We start from the raw sequence: 16,740 nt of genomic DNA on the forward strand, positions 1-16,740 counted from the left end.
GCGCGACTTCTGGTCGTGCGATCGTTTTATGAATCGCACGTACGCATTTAGGATGGTTTCTGCTCAACGTTTTATAAACCAGGCCCCTGAGGTTTATCCCGTCTTCAGTGTTAATAGCTGCGAGCATGACTGCAGGAGACATTTTATGGTAAAGATGTAAAGACAAAAGGTGTACAAAGTGGACCAGATGATTTTGTCAATAAAGAAAGTATTGCTTTATATGGCTACATCTATTTCTATAGCACTGACTGTTCTATAGCGCAGCTGTAAAGCAATAAACAGGAATATTAATGCTATAAAACACAACACGCATAAATCCATAAATAAACAAAACATAAATACTTCATATAAATGAAGTATTTAACCGTTAGCTTTTCACACAAACCAGCATCACTACATTGTATAGTAACAGATGTCTAAAACCTAGTGCAATAGCATTTAAGTTCAACTATGCTAAAGCTGTACTTCGGGATATTAAGTTGTCCTCAAATGGTGGGTTGTGACCCTAAGAACAGGTCACACGGCTGATCTGATACAGTTGCCAAAAACGGGAAAGAACGCTGCTAAATTGTTTCGTTTACGCGATTTAGGTGCAAATAGCTGTTTGTGGTTTGTGTTAGCACAACTGTGTGGTGAATTACTGGCTGCAGAGAGCAGTTTTAGAGCTATATTAGTGTGGGTTCCAACTTTATGGCCTACGTAAAAGCCCAGTAAACCAATTCAAGTCACCGTTATTTATATAGCACTTTTTTGTACAACCAGTGTTTGTCAAAGCGGCAGTGCAAAATGTAAAATCGCATAATAAATGTTGGAGAAGTGTGCGCCCCAATGGTAATGAACAGGAATTGCTCCTTTTTAAACTCATTGCATCTCATCGGCAACCTCACAAGATGAAAACCCAATCAGCGTATTGGAATCGATCCGTTGTGACTTAATAATAATATTATTGCGACTCGGTAATTTCCATTGAATAAATCACGTGCAAAACGCTTAGTAAACGCCTACACTGTAAAACAAAACCAAAATAGCATTTGCAGCAATGAGCTTACGTTGGATGTTTGCAGGGCAAGAAATATTATTCGGTTTAAATCTGTTTTTGTTAGAGCATGTTATTTAGTACAAATATAAGTCATTTAAGCTTGTAAGGTTTCTAGCTGCAGGCATGTTGTATGTTTGTAGGTAAATGTCGCAATGCACTGGTCTACTGTATGCATAAAAAATAGAAATGAATATTATATTTTGACATTTTAAGCTAACCAAAGAGTAAGTTTTGTAATTTAATGATTAATGTAAAGGGAAGTAGTATTATATTTAACTAATGCGCAGTTTACCACCACACTATATATCGTAATTCAAGTTTTACTAAAATGTCAATTTCAGAAATGTAATCTCGGATATATCTTGTAAAACTTTATTTAAACTTTCCAGCCAGGAGCTTGTTTGTATAAATTTGAATCAGCACATGTCAGGTTTGACCTCAATATTCTCATGCTAAACCATATCATTTTTTCAAACCTCGTTATAACATGGTATGCGCCTAAAACTACAGAGAAAATTATTTTCTGTGACGATTCAAAGCCTGACAGTGATGCAGTTTAAAGCAAGACAACCAGGTAAATGCACAAGGGGAAAAAGACTTTTATTATCTGCCTAAAAAAATTAACAGGCAAACACAATGAGCATAGCGAGTCCTTTGCCGATTAAATACTAACCAAACTAAGGCACATACGGGAAACTATAGAACGAACATGTCCAATCAACGCACTTGATATCAGGTCAGTTGAAGATGCCAGAAACGCATCTGAATTAAAGGACTGCTAAGGATGATTTGTGGGATATTTTCCCCATTAAAACAATATGAATATGAATGAACACCCCAACTAAAAAGCAAAGCCAAAGGGGAGTGAATACGTAACGCTGAGAAAAAAAAAATTCTAAAGGTAATACAGAATAAATCATATATACAACCAAGAAACATCATTCGTTCACAGAAATGGGTTTGGAATGTAAGTGATGATGTGAATGTATTTAAAGGGATAGTTTCCCTCAAACAGAAAAAACTGTCCATCCGCCCTCGTGCCAAACCTGTATGATATTTATTTTTGTTATTATTTTTTATCATAAATCAGATCTTTTTATGTAAAAAAAAAACTCATATTGACCAGAATAAAAAAACAATATGAAGCATTCCTTACTACCTGAGATCCGAAATCATAATGATAACTAAGAAAAAACCTGAAAACAGCTATATTGACTGCAAAAACAGCATAGGGACCAAATCGTCGATCACAAGTTGTATAGTTACATTTTTAGATTGTCCTTTTTGTAGTCTGACCGACCATGGCCAGTGTGAACCACTGTATGGAAAACATCCATGAAGATATTTTTCGAAATACTCTTCAGGTTTAGAACAGCACGAGGGAGAGTGAATGCATCAGTCTTTCATTGTGAGGTGAACCATCCCTTCAAATCGCCTCAGTGAACAAAGTCTACAGAACCGTGAAACCCTGAACCCAAGCAGAAGTCGGTGTTATTTCATGGACTCCCAGACACTCCAATTCAACCAGTGCTGATCTCAGCAGCTCGAATGTTTGTACCTTCCTGTGACACCTGCATCAGAATACATATAAACCCGATACGGACTGTGTATATTGTACACAGGCGCACGTATCGTGGGCTTAAACCAAGATGTGAAGGACTGATTTAAATCACCCCTCATCTCATCCACGCCCCTCTGTTCATTCCTGCCACGGGCGGCATGGCGTGGGGCGGCAGTGGCACCTGAGGTTGGCCGGGTGGAGGTGGGTACCCAGCGGGTGGTAAGCCCATCCCCGGAGGAGGCACATTGTGCCCAGGTGGCATACGTGGGGGCGGAGGGGGGTAGCTGGGGTTGTAGCCCGGAGGGGGTAAGATGGGGTGGGTGGAGGCAGATTGGGAGGAGGATAGGAGGTGGGGGGGAGGGCCTGGAGGCGGGGTTTTGATGTGGATAGACGTGAGGATGGTACGGGAGGCCGAACGATGGGGGCATGGGTGCGTAGGAAGGCGCTTCAGTCTTCATCATGGACTGCAGGCTCTGAAATCCCTCGCCGGACATGTACGAACTGGACGTGGACATTCCCATGATGTAGTTGGAGGAGGAGGGGCGGCGGGCGGTGAGGTAGAGGGGCGGGGCCCGTGGGAAGAGGAGGAGCCGGGCCCTGCGCTGGATCCATTTCAGCTGATGTGGCCGGTTCGGCTTCAGCGGGAGGAGCTGGGATGACAGATGGAGCCTTGCGTTCTATGAGTGGACAGAAGTCAAAAACATGTTCTTATAGCATCAATGGTAACACTTTACAATACGGTTCATTACTTAACAACATTAGTTAACATGAATCATACACAAACAATACTTCTACATCGTTTAATAATCTTAGTGTTCATTTCAGGATTTACTAATGCATTATTGAAATTACAAGTTGTTTAAAGGATTAGCTCACCCAAAAGTCATCATTTACTTAAGTAGCTCCAAACCTGAATGAATTTCTTTGTTCTGCTGAAAGGAAAAAGTTTGTAACCATTGGGTCATCATTGACATCCGTAGTATTTTTTTCCTACTATGGAAGTCAACGGCGACCCAAAAAAGCCTGGTTACAAACTTTTCTTATATATATATATATATATATATATATATATATATATATATATATATATATATATATATATATATATATATTTTTTTTCCTTTTCCTTGTGATTGGCAGAACAAAGAAATCTACAGGTTTGGAACGACTTGAGGGTGAGTAAATGATGACAATTTTCATTTGTGGGTAACTTTTTATTCATTAACATTAATAATTGTATTAATTGACATGATTAAATGCTGTAATCATAAATAAACAAAAAAAACGCATACTTGTGTATTATTAAAAGCAATTAGTCTGAAGAAGTAAAAAGCAAAGTCACCTATTGTTAAATACCAAGAAAATTTTAAATTCTTCCTATAACCCCATCAGAAAATCCCATAAAGATTAACAAAAAAATGTGAATTTATTCATGTATTTATTATTTAGTCAATGATTATTATTTTTTTACCAAAAGGTATTTTTTCTGCCTATTTCTAAACACAGAAAGCCTCACCTGGGGGTTGGGACACAGGGAGAGGGGGCATGGGACTCTCCAGGCGTGGTATCTTAGAGCCAACTTGCTCTGTTTCAGAAACAGAGAGAAAATAGCACTTTCAATCAGGAAATTAATCATCTCACATTCGACATTCACATGACGCTATAAATATGTCCAGAATGACTTACCTGTTGGGGCTTTAGGTTCATCTTTAGGAGAGACCTACAAAACAAAATAAAACAAGTCTAAAACACCTCAAATTATAAGTAAGTAACAATATAAGATTGTATGAGCACAACTGCTATACGGTTCTGTAGTAGCCACAATTTAAAGGAATAGTTCACCCGCCAAAAATCTGGAATAATTCACTTTCTCATGTTGTTTCAAGCATGCCTTTTTCATCAGTGGAACATAAAATAAGTTTAGCCAAACTTTTTTTTCCCCGTGCAACAGAAATGTTTGTTTGGTTGGTTAATGACATTCTTTAAAATATCTTATTTTATGTTCTGCAGATGAAAGAAAGGCTTGGAATGACATGAAAAGTGAGTCGAATTTCTGGGTGAACTTTCCCGTTAATACGATTTCCACTTTTATTAGATTAAACCCTGGCAAAGAACTGCACTATCTGTAATGCTGAAACACTGTGTGCCAGGGTAGTGTCTTGAAATAACTTTCGGTGCACTTTCCTTAATACCTCCATAACGTATCTAACCGCAAATGCTTTACTTACATGCTGGCGTTTGATCTTAGTGGGCGGGCTGGCCTGGGGGGAGTTTTTCTTGGAGGGAGGTTGAGCAGGTGGGTTCGGCCCCCCCGACTGGCCGGGCTGGGGGGCAGGAGGGGGTGGCGGTTTCTCTTTGTCCGGTATCTGAGGCTGCTGGGGTATCGGCTGCTTGCCCTGAGAGTACAAATCCAGAATCTGGTGGCAGATGTCTGAAGAACACACAAGACAAGGGTATGGAGATCATGAAATGCTGGAAGCGAGCAGTGCATCATTAAAGGAAGAACTAGACCACTAGGGTTGTTTTTCCTACATACAAATAATTATTTTGGAGGCATAGAGAACATTAGTGTGATTACCCTCCAGCAGCTCCACCGGCACATCCTGTACAAACTGCTCCCACCAGCGGCGAGATGACTGCTTAGACGTCCACTCCTGAATGTCAAACTTACACAGCCGCCCGGCGAGATACATGACCGCCACGGCTATGATCTCTGGCTCCCACTGAAGGGACAGCATTGTGCAGAGGCTGGAAATACACACAAACATCTTATTAACAGCAGAAGAATCAATAATGACACGTTAAATAGTTTACTTGTGCAAAGAGGTCTTTAAATGTTATTGATTTGGTGCAAAAGAACAATACTGAGAATTAAATGCCTAAATATTTAAGATTTAAATGTGGCAAAACTTTTGTCTTTTAAATTTAACATTAGAAGTCTAATAAGCCTCATACATCAACTAAGAATTTTAGTACATCAAATTAAAATAAATGAAAATCGGAAATAGCTTTGACAATTAAACGAGTTTTAAATGTTTAAATAAAAAAATTATAATTTTGAAATACTTTTAAATTAATCATTCTATATTATTTAGGATACAATTTTTTTTTTTTGCATGGTTTTAGTTAACTATAATAACACCGATAAGCATGTATAGTAATAAAAAATGAATAAATGAATGAATGAACCTGTCATTGACAAAGGTCCACGCCATCTGCACAAGCTTCTGAACTTTGTTCTTGTCACCTGAAAAACCAAAGAATGAGATCTTTAAAAATCACAAAACAAACCGATATTATATATTTAAATATATATTATAATATAAATATATATGTATGACTTAAACCTACCAATACCTTTGAGCTGTTTAGCATAGCGCAGCAGAAACTGGTAGGGGTGCTCAACTTGTAAATCAAACTTGATTGTCTGGAGTAAAATTCTTTCCAGGACCATGACCTCTTCCTGTGGAGACATTCCATGAAACGCAGTGATGTTTAATACAGCGGGAACCTCACAAGAATGAGAATTTTACGTTTTGAATGGACTGCAAACCTTTGGATCATCTCCAAACTGTGCAAACTGCACGTCATTAAGCAGACTCCGAGCCGTTTTAATGATGTCTTTACACTTTTTGGGCGTTTCCTCCACTTTGCCAGCCAGGAAAAGACAACAAGCCCCAGTCACCTGCATAGAGAAACATTAAACATGACTACATTTAGAGTGTGATTATAAAATAGACAGTTTTTACCCTATATAGCTCTAGATAATCACAGCTTGGACCAAGCGGCAATTGTTTGGCTCTGTATATTAACTAATTTTGTAGATTAAATAGGTTTGATAGGTGTAATAGGTTTAAAGTACGAATCAATGACTTTAATAGAGAGCATCAATGTTCACCTAGAGTAAAAAATAAAACAATAAACATTAAGGCCCAGTTTCATTTACAGGGTTTAGCCTAACAAAACATATTGGAACTGTAATTGAAATGGTTTAAATAATTCTAATATTAGAATGAATAAATAAATTATAAATGACCCCAGTTACACAAAGCAGTACCTTTTTGATAAACACTGTAAACTATTAGGCCTTATATGATAGGATGGATGAAATAGTCTGCCAAAATGCATGAAATGTATGTCGTACTTACATATCTGGGAAACTGTTTGAAGGAATGAAACATGTAAAAACGATGAAAGTATGTTATTCCAGTTGCCAGAGTGTCATAATGTCTTAAAAATTGGTTAAGGATCATATAAAAAAACCTCTATTCCTACACACAGTTGAAACTGAATATGGTGAGAAGCTGTAAATGGCGGCATTAGAAGGATACAGTCCCAGACGTGTTCCGACGTCGAATATGAACCGGGCTCCTTCTCGTCTGTACCGGGCTTCTGTGGCTGGATCAAGGCCATCGGACTGGGACGGGGTGTGGGCCAAATCCTTCTTGTCCCAGTACCAGCATGGCTTTGTGTGGTCCAGATTCGTGGCAAAACTTCCAGCGGCGGTGTTAGAATTCTCCTTGCCGTCCTTCATTTGGAAGGAAGTGACAGCTGATGCCAAACTGGACTATCAGGCCGCCGTCGGACAGCAATAGCTGTGCAGGTCTGGACAGCAAAAGACTGAACATATTACTTAGTTAATCACTTGTTAACCTCGAACGTACGCTTAAAAGACAGTTACTACTCAGAAAACATCAGTCGGATGAACTTGAACTACATTAAGTAAACGATGACAGCTTCCGCAGAGCAAAAGCTGATTAATGAATTCATTTTACAACAATAATTTTACTATTTATTACTATAAAGGTGCTATAAACAAACAAAGAACAAAAATAGTATCATCAGCGAACATAATACTACAAGATATTAAGAGAGAAGAAAATACTATATTCAGTTACTCACCTTGTAAATAGTGAGTAAATAAATAAATGTCTACTATAAAACAACATTTGCAGAAATCTTTTTTTTCTCTCCCTCTAACACTATTTTACAACAATTAAGAACATTTCATTGCCTTTACAGCAAAGCTTCTGAAAATTAAACATCTGCTGCATTTTTTATTTTTTTTTAATTAGGTACTTCATTAAAGTTATGTTTTTTTTTTTTTGAATTTTTTTGTATTCAGTACGGTCAGACTCAAAACATTATTAATTACACCAATCATCACAGTGATGTGTACAGTGTATACACACAACTCAGCCAGCTTCGAAACCGTAAGAATTTGTAGAGTTGAAAACGATTAAATTCTTAGCAACACTAAAACATTATGGATTTACAGCAAAACGCAATTTCTACAAACACGTACGTACTGCTGATAGTTTTCATTAAATCTACCAAACGAAGGATTCCCGTCGGACAACTGTACGGCATCATAATTATTGTCAGAAAAGTAAAACAGATATCACGTTCGAGGCAGTTAATCACATGTACCACATTTAAAGCTCTATTTAAAGTCTACGTGAATCATCAGCTTCGTGAGCTCAAGTTTCATCAGCAACAGAGCATACTGAAACACTAAATGTATCATATATCTCTGATCACATATAACGTTAGCAGCTGATTATACAGTAAATCTGATGTTTACGTGAAAAGACCACTTCGATCTTTTATCCCTCGATTCATTTTGACAGAGGGAGTAAAGCGCTTTCAACACCGCTGCCGGAGGATCACATTACTTACTCATCCTTCATTTTATAAAACGTGTGTAACTAATTCATAGTCTTACCGTTGTGATATATTATTCGACTATGATCTCGATGAGTTGAGCAGTTAGATAAAATTGTAATCTTTGTCAATCTTCACATTCGCGACATGGAGGCGGCCATTTACAGCGCGTCTTCTTTTGCCTCTTCTCAGCAGCCCTCTTGCACCGTTAAACCCGCTGGAGTCGCATTAGCGCCCCTGCAGGCCTGGAGGACATATACGCCAAAAGAACTCCCGAACTTCATCTTGCAGCTACATTTGAGCAGTAAACTATATAATAATAACTTTATCTACAATGACTACCTAGCTGTTCGCTATCCTCAGATCATGGAGTAAGTGTTATGGTTAATATTTGCTCAGTAGTGCTTTCTGAACGCGTGCAGCGGTCAGGTGAACTTTTTTGTTGTTGTGTGAACTTGCCTTTGTTAAGGTACTGCAAAAACCTCTTTAAACTATCCATCCAGTATTTAACTGCAGCTTGGGTGCTGGCTTTATTTGAAATGAAGGAAAAAAAATCTTGTCCATGGCCTTATATGGTACAATATTAAAATATAGGCTTCCTTATATCTTCTTTTTCTGGTTCCCAATAGGTTTTCCTTTCAACGCAGAAGCTACTTAGTGTTGGGAAGATTACTTTGGAAATGTAATAGGTTACAGATGAAAAGTTATCCTTTTTAAAATGTAATTTTTGTGTAACTACTTTAATTACTTATTATTAAAGTAACGTAATAGAATACATTTTTATTTTATTCAAATGTTATTTTCAAAATCGCAAACCAGGCAGAGTCAGCATTAAAGTAGTACTTACTTGAATTAAGATTACAATAATTAAATTTTAAAGCACAGGCACCACAAAATCAGACTTACTTGAGATCACTCTGAGGATAAATACAGATTTAAGGCAACACCATTAAATAGTTTAGTAACTATTATACTGTTTTTGAAATTAAATCTTTATCTGTGACAGGAAGTATTGACATCTAACAATGCTAATCTAATCTAACAAAGTTAATCTTAAAAAAATAAAGCATAGACATAAATATGAAATAAAACAGATATTGAAAAAACATTTTTCATATTCTAGACTTACAACATTGGTGTTTTGTATTTTAGAGCAGTCTCTGCAATTTATAAAATTAATAAAATTTATGTAAATGTGTGTGATTAAAAAACAAACAAACCAGATGTAACCGCCATTGTAGTCGTATTTTTTTTCCTCAGTAACTGTAACTGATTCCAATTCATTTAGCATTTTCCAATTCAAATAGCGTAATTAATTCCCATGTAAACTAGTTATTCCCTAACACTGATCGCAATTTGGCTTTATTTAAATCATTGTACTAAAATCCTAAAAATTGTGGTTATAAAAATGGTAGTCCATATGCCCAAAAACGAAACAAAACACGGTCTCTACATTTTTACTATAAAACCATGGTTAATTTTCACACAGGTTTTGAAGCACTAAGTAACCGTTTGCTTGTTAATCAGATTTTGTTTGATTGTTTTTATGCTTTTTCACCAGACAACGTGTTCAGCGATTGTTATTTTTAGTTTTACTTCACAGGCTGTATGTTAACTTTGATGGAAACACCTGATGATGTTCGCTGAGAGAGATACTCACTGAGGAAGCCATGCTGATTACACCTGCTAATATTAGACAAATGTCAGATATTTTAACACTATAATATGTCATCTGGGTTACTGATCTAATTTAAAGTGCCCCTGTTATGGTTTTCTGGAAATATCTTGTCATGCGGCGTGTAACACAGCTCTAAGTGAATGAAAACATGTTTTAAATCTGAAAGTGCACCGTGTATAAAGTTATTGTATCTCAAAACCCTAAATCCCTGAAACAAGTCGTTTTGAAAACAAGTCCTGAAACATAAGCATATTGCTCGCACACTTGTTGGTCTGAATGAAAATGCTAATTCTTTTTTTTTTTTTTTTTTTTTTTTTTAAAGCTATTAAGGAAATACTGCTTTAAATTAAATCGACAGATCACCGGAAGTGTTTGGAATCGACGAACAAATCATTCGGGAGTGGTTGACCAAATAAGGCAAAAAAATAAATGCATATTATAAGTGTTTTTTGACCTCGCACGAATTTTAACCTGTTGTTCGGGACTCCCCAAAACCAAAATATGAACCTTTTATAACCCATAATAGTAGCACTTTAAGAGTACGCCTGCTTTTGTGCCGTCAGCAGAGGGCAGTGCTGCTCAGCGGTTGAGGCATTTTGGCGCGATCAGATATCCACCATCACATCCCCGACCACTTTTGATCAGCCAATAAACAAACGGTTTTATGTAAACATCGCAAATCACACCACACATGGATTTGTCATCAGCTAATAAACCACATGTAAGTCCGGTCTTGTTCTGGAACCCACTGACTTTCAGCGTATGGGAAAAAAAAACATAATTCTGACTAAATTTGTCCACAACAGAGAGGTCACAAAGGTGTATCAAAAACATATATTTCATTTTATTTTTTGGATTTGCATTGTAAAAGAAGATTTAAAAACAGACAAGTGTGCTGACATTTGAGCCCATAGTTTTCTCCAGCGCTCACCTTCCAAACAGCAACTCAACCCCTTTTATAGACACAATTACAAATCGCCAGCTGAGTTTAATCAAGAGGGACCATAGGAATTACAGTCCAATTTCAGAGAACATAGTGTGAAATATTGTACAAAATATGATTCGAACCTCCCAACGGAAAATTACAAAAAATACATAATACAAAAAAGAAAAGTACAAAACAAAATAAAATGAATGTTGACCAAATTCAAGCGATCTATTCTTTTAAGACGATATTTAAATTAAAAAAGCTTTTTCAGAGTAAGTGTACAGTTAGGCCTAACGTAAATTTTTCTTTTCTATGCCGATTCAAAGCGTATCTACATAACATTTAGGAGCATACTAATTAAATGACTAAATTAAACTGCACTCAAACTACGATGGAAAGCATATTTAACCAATAAATTTCGAGATAAAATCACGTCACTAAATTCATATCATATCAGAGTCAGATACAACAACAAAAAAAATGAATCCTCATACACAATCTTTCATAATAAGTCTTATTAATAAAAAATTAACATAAAAATTAAAGTACACATATACATGCTCTATCATTTTTATACAGATTATATTTCAAACAACCAATTGCTTGCAAACATCACATTTTTCAGCACACTACTCCTCAGGTTTAGTAACGTATTTGTAAAAATATATATTATATTTAGCCCCACTTTTTTTGTAAAATTCCCTGAAAGTTCTCTTGAATTAAATTAAAATTCTGCATAATATGCAAATTGTTTGCGATCTTTTAATTCTGATATATTCACACCGTGGATGTAAGCATTACGTCTCTCACTGTGGACAATGTTACTTGAAAAATACACCTGCATTATTTTTTAATCTATTTTTCCAGAATATAAAGACCATATGCTGAAAAATACAATCAAGTTTAAGCATTTCATATTCTACCTCTCTTCGATATCACTCTATATACTTGCAAAGGGGAAAAAAAACCACATTTCTTTTGTATGAATTTCCACACTATCAGAAAAACAATTTCAATTAAGATAAAAAAAAAAAATCCATGCCTTGAATAGTGTCTTGAATGTGTAACACGGCTGCTAGGCAACCATTCATTATCGCAACTAAAGAAGACCAAGTTATTACTTAAGTAATTCATAATGATAAGGTAATTTTGTGATTATGGTTATCATTACACGCCGTCCTCTAAAGCAACTGAACAAAACGGACAAAATATACCATAATGCTGGCTAAAATGTGCACTTACATCAAACGCTTATGAAAACATAAGTAGCTTTTATAGTCAAAGCAATAGCGTTCTTCAAACATACACAGTGGGCCTAAATTAGAGAGTCATTTATGTCATCATATCCACCAACACAATTACTTACGCTCGCTATAAAGTTGGGTCCTCTTGTAAACAAGAAAATTAAGAAGAGCTTAAAGACTGCTCCAGTGCCGTCAGAGACCCAGTGGAATATAACCGCTGCGGTGTGATTATTAAAATGAGAATCTAATGATTTGCCTCTGCCAAGGTCAGACGAGGCTTAATTAGGAAAAATGCAATCAGCGACACCGTGCCTTGTTCTAAATGCAGTTTGGGCCAGTGCCAGCTTCAGCTCAAGACGCGGTCTTTAATAAAGGACGCTTGCCGTCTTGTGCTGCCGGCCGAAATAAAGCCGCGACGGGAAGCTCCTGGCGTTGAAGTGAACAGGAAGTTCAACCGAGGAAACATCCCAAAACATTAAACTAAATGCACGGGCCTCTTTGTCATTTTTAAACCTTTATGGCTTTTTTTTCTCCTATGGAAGATAAAGGATGTACAATCAAGAGGAATTTTCTCCCACCAAAGCATATATTACACATTTGCTGCCAAACTCTGAGAACGCGTATGTAAAGCAACGTCCCAAGTCTAATTAGGCCAGTACCTTGTTAAACAAAGCTAGATTCGGGGTAGGTTTAGAGATAAAACCAAACAAATCCAGCCCGGTTCAGGTTAGGTTTAGCGGGTTTACAGTTCTCCACTAAAAACATCTCTTTATGGGAGTGTTGATTCAGTTCAGTGATAGAGTCAGCTCTTTAATAGTGACAAGTGCATTCAGATGAATAATATTACTGAAAATGAAGGCCCTTTTTATTAAACCGCCACGACAAGATGCAATTTTAATGTTTTTGCATGCATAACGCAAAATGTGATCTTAAATAGTAATAGTGAAAATCGTTGCTATTGGATGGCTGTCGGCAGTTGGTGCTGAACACTTCAGTCCATCATTTGCTTGACCTTGAAAGCTTGACTTTCCATCATCTACTACTTTGTATTAGAATGTGTTGCTTTTCTATTGTGGAGAAAACGCTTGCAGTGTCACAGCATCACTCTGCACAGCAAAATCAATCGAGTTGTTTTTCCAGTGTTAATTTTTCAGAGTTACAAAGTGTTGATTCTGGTGTTGATTTCTCTGACATTAACACTTGCAGTGTAAATCAATGCTAGGAGTCAGTGTAATTACAGCGTGTTAAGTTAAACAACACTTCTGATGAGTAGATCCAATTTCCGGTGCTTGCACATTACTTCCTGTATGTCTAATGGCGGACGGCCACGTGAAGACGGCAGTGTTAAGATGTATAATATTCTTTTAATTGCTTTTTTTTATTATTAATGTTTATATTTTACACTTTTATATTACATTTATGGTAATGTTTATCTATTTGCATTGTTCTAATGTTCATTTATTTCACGTTACACAGTAGACAACCCACTCGAGACGAGAGCTGCAAAGGTACGTTAGATTAAAAACTATCAACTACTAGCATAGTTAATAGTACTTTAACAGTTTTTATGTTCGACCTTGGTTTTGTAATATTCAAGATTATGTGTGGCAGATGTTATTTTTTTAACTATTAAACCGCGCGTTAAAACAGACGAACGGAAATAACACAACCTATATTTGAAATATCTAATGTGTGTGCGCGCGCTTAATGTGCAATGACGGAACGAAACTTTGTATGGACCGAGGAATTAATACGAAACGGAGCGCGCTTAGTACAGACTAAGACGGCTAATAACGCAGTTTAAGTTCAGCAAGGAACTGTTTGTGAAACTTTTATTCCCAGGTCAGGTATAATATTTTTCCATGTTTGTTCGTGCTATACCCTCATATTGCGTTCGCGCGTTTAGTCAACAGTGGCGCGCGATGTTTAGTTTAAACTGAAGAACATTTGAAATATTACAAATACGTCGTATGCATGCTGCCTCCGTTTTGAAACGCGGAAGTTTCAAGCTTATCTTAATGTGACTCTTTGCTTTTTCTATCAGCAAGTATCATCATGTTGATGAAAGTGCATTGTCAAGGTGTGAAGAAATTTGTGAAATTGCCTAATGATTTCACATTCCAAGATTTTCTCACTGAAGGTAAGTAGGTAAGCTTGTGCTAATTTAAAGAGAAAGAGAGGAAACGGCTGTGTTAGAGGCATAAAATCAGTTAATTTTTGACTAAAAGATAAAAACAAATTTAAATGTTTGTTCATGTGTATTTGATATAATTATTTTTCAGTTAAAAGCAAATTTGGGTTTGCAAGCTCTGCAGCTCTTCAAGTCTTTGATGACACAGACACCAATGTGGAGGAGGACATCTTCCAAGAACTGATTGAAGCCAATCCACATTTATGTTTAACTGTTAAATGTCTGGAAGAACTTTCTGCTGGCCTGCCAGAGGGTAAGCAAGCAGTGACACTTCAGACAGTTATGATCTGTACAATAAATGTTATTTCTTAAAATCAGAAATGTAACAAATGATTTTCCTTGAACAATAACACACAAACAATGGTGACTAAAAACACACTTGCCCTTAAACATTTAGTATAGTAGTGGAAATTAAATATAATTAAATAAAATTTAAGTTGTTGAAATTTTCAGAAAAAAGGCATTTCAGAAACCTGAAAATTGTTGTTGATTTTGTTTCAGTGAATACACCAACAAGATCCTCGACCCCCAGCACATGCACTGATACTCTTTCAGTCTCTTCAGCTGACTATGATGAGGCAGACATAGCAGTGAACAGGCAGTCTCCACGGGCTTGCAGCAGAGAGACATTGGATGCTGAAAAGGCAAAACAGGTATGTATACATGTTTTACCTTATGGTTAATTTGTCAGAATAATTATTATTACTATTATTATTATTTGTTTATTTTTACATTTTACATTTTTTATTCAACATTACTACAACCATGCTTAATGTCAGACTATCCAAGATGCCCTGGAAAAACAATCTGGTGGTGAGGAAGTTTTGGAGGAATACCAGGTAACTAAAACTTTGAAGCACAGCACCAGACGCCAACTTGTCAATATTGTTGTCAGTCACATGACAGAGACTTACGGGTAAGATTTCAGTGCACAAACACAATAAATACAAATTGCTTCCCATAAAGGCTTTGTCAACATTAAAAATAAATATTTTATATATATGCAATTTATAGGAGGATCCCCACCCGCAAACAGCGTGAGACTTATGCTTTAGGAATTGTTAGTCTCTTTCCTTCTTTGAGAGACCCATTTTCAGCAAAGGGCTATGTAAGAACACATTTTAAATTATATATGAATATATGCTTTTTGCTGAATATATGCTGATGTCATACCTTACTAAAACATCTTATCTTTCTAAAAGGAACATTTTTATGATCCAGAGAAGGGGACGGGTTTATCTCTTGGCGCTTTAAAACTTTGTCAAGGAAGAACCCAAAACGGGGCGCTCTGAGATTTTTGAAATAGGAGGACCAAGTCGCGAAGAAGAGTAGATGATGGAGAACAGCTTTTTACTGAACACTTCTCAGAACATTACCATGCATTTAAAGTACAGAGATGCTGCGGTGTGAGTGGACTTCTTAAGGCCAGTGCTTTGAAATTCTACAGACCTTTTGATCTACAAATTCCATATGGGTCAGATGGTGAATATATTGTACCTTTTTGTATGTTGGTTTAAGCTGGTTGGTTGACTGGTTGCGTGATTTTATGTTTATTTAAAAAATAAAAGGTTAAGTCGATTTGGGTGTGTTATGTTTTTTTTTTTTTTTATAAATACATTTTCTGTGACTATTTATTTGAACTGAGTATAGAGAAAATTTACCTTAGGCTTAGGGTAATGTACATTATTTTAGTGTTAAAAACAACTCCATTAGTGTTAAAATATTGACACACTTAGTGTAGTTTTAACACTTAATAGGTGTAAATGGAAACTTTCACTAAAAGAAAAACACACCAATGGTGTTAAATGTGAACACTCACAGTGTTTTTATAACACTCTAAATGAGTTGAAAAATGTACACTTTTTGAAGTGTAAAATTAACTCGATTCAGTGTGGACCTATATAAACCCCGAAAAAGTGTTGATTTCCACACTACTAGTGTAAATTTAACACTTTGAATTTTGCTGTGTGGAGCTAAGCCTGACTGCCTGAGTGGGGGTTTTTTTTTTTTTTTTTTTGTCTGACCCAGTTTCTGTGCTTGAGCTGCTGCCACTGCTGCTGGGGGAGGTCCTTTCACATCCTGCTCATGCTGAACAGGCCGAGCCATCCCCAGAGCAGGCCTGCCTCTCCACCATACGCATATCACCCCATTAAGAGCTGTCATTTTAGAGATGCGGCAGTTTAAGCAATATTCCAGCAATTTGTTGCTTGGGGGAGAAGCCTTCGGTACGCGTTGTTAACGGTGAGATGCAAATCCGCAGCAACAGAATTGGTTACCGCGTGAAATTAGCTGTTCTTCCCACTTAAAACAACGTGAAAAGCTAATCAACAGCTGCATAATACGGTGAAAGCGCGAAATAATTTTTTTTTTCTGTGAGTTTTCTAGAGCACAGAATGATATACCCCGTGATTCAGTCCATATCTGTGTGATGTGTT

The 16,740-nt window shown here is 36.6% G+C and overlaps 1 protein-coding gene and 1 pseudogene across 1 annotated transcript; one reads left to right on the forward strand and one right to left on the reverse strand.

Moving 5' to 3' along the window:
* Positions 1–1,614: 1,614 nt before the first annotated feature.
* LOC122325565 lies at positions 1,615–8,456 on the reverse strand (annotated as a pseudogene).
* Positions 8,457–13,243: 4,787 nt separating this feature from the next.
* On the forward strand, positions 13,244–16,458 carry LOC122324817. Its single transcript, XM_043219495.1, has 9 exons — positions 13,244–13,465; positions 13,591–13,622; positions 14,159–14,254; positions 14,397–14,558; positions 14,807–14,958; positions 15,085–15,221; positions 15,320–15,413; positions 15,508–15,538; positions 16,334–16,458. The coding sequence occupies exons 1-9, from the start codon at positions 13,380–13,382 to the stop codon at positions 16,456–16,458; spliced, it is 915 nt and encodes a 304-aa protein (XP_043075430.1). The 5' UTR covers positions 13,244–13,379.
* The last annotated feature ends 282 nt before the right edge of the window (positions 16,459–16,740 follow it).

Source organism: Puntigrus tetrazona, chromosome 20 (genome assembly GCF_018831695.1).
Source record: "Puntigrus tetrazona isolate hp1 chromosome 20, ASM1883169v1, whole genome shotgun sequence".
Classification (NCBI taxonomy): domain Eukaryota; kingdom Metazoa; phylum Chordata; class Actinopteri; order Cypriniformes; family Cyprinidae; genus Puntigrus; species Puntigrus tetrazona.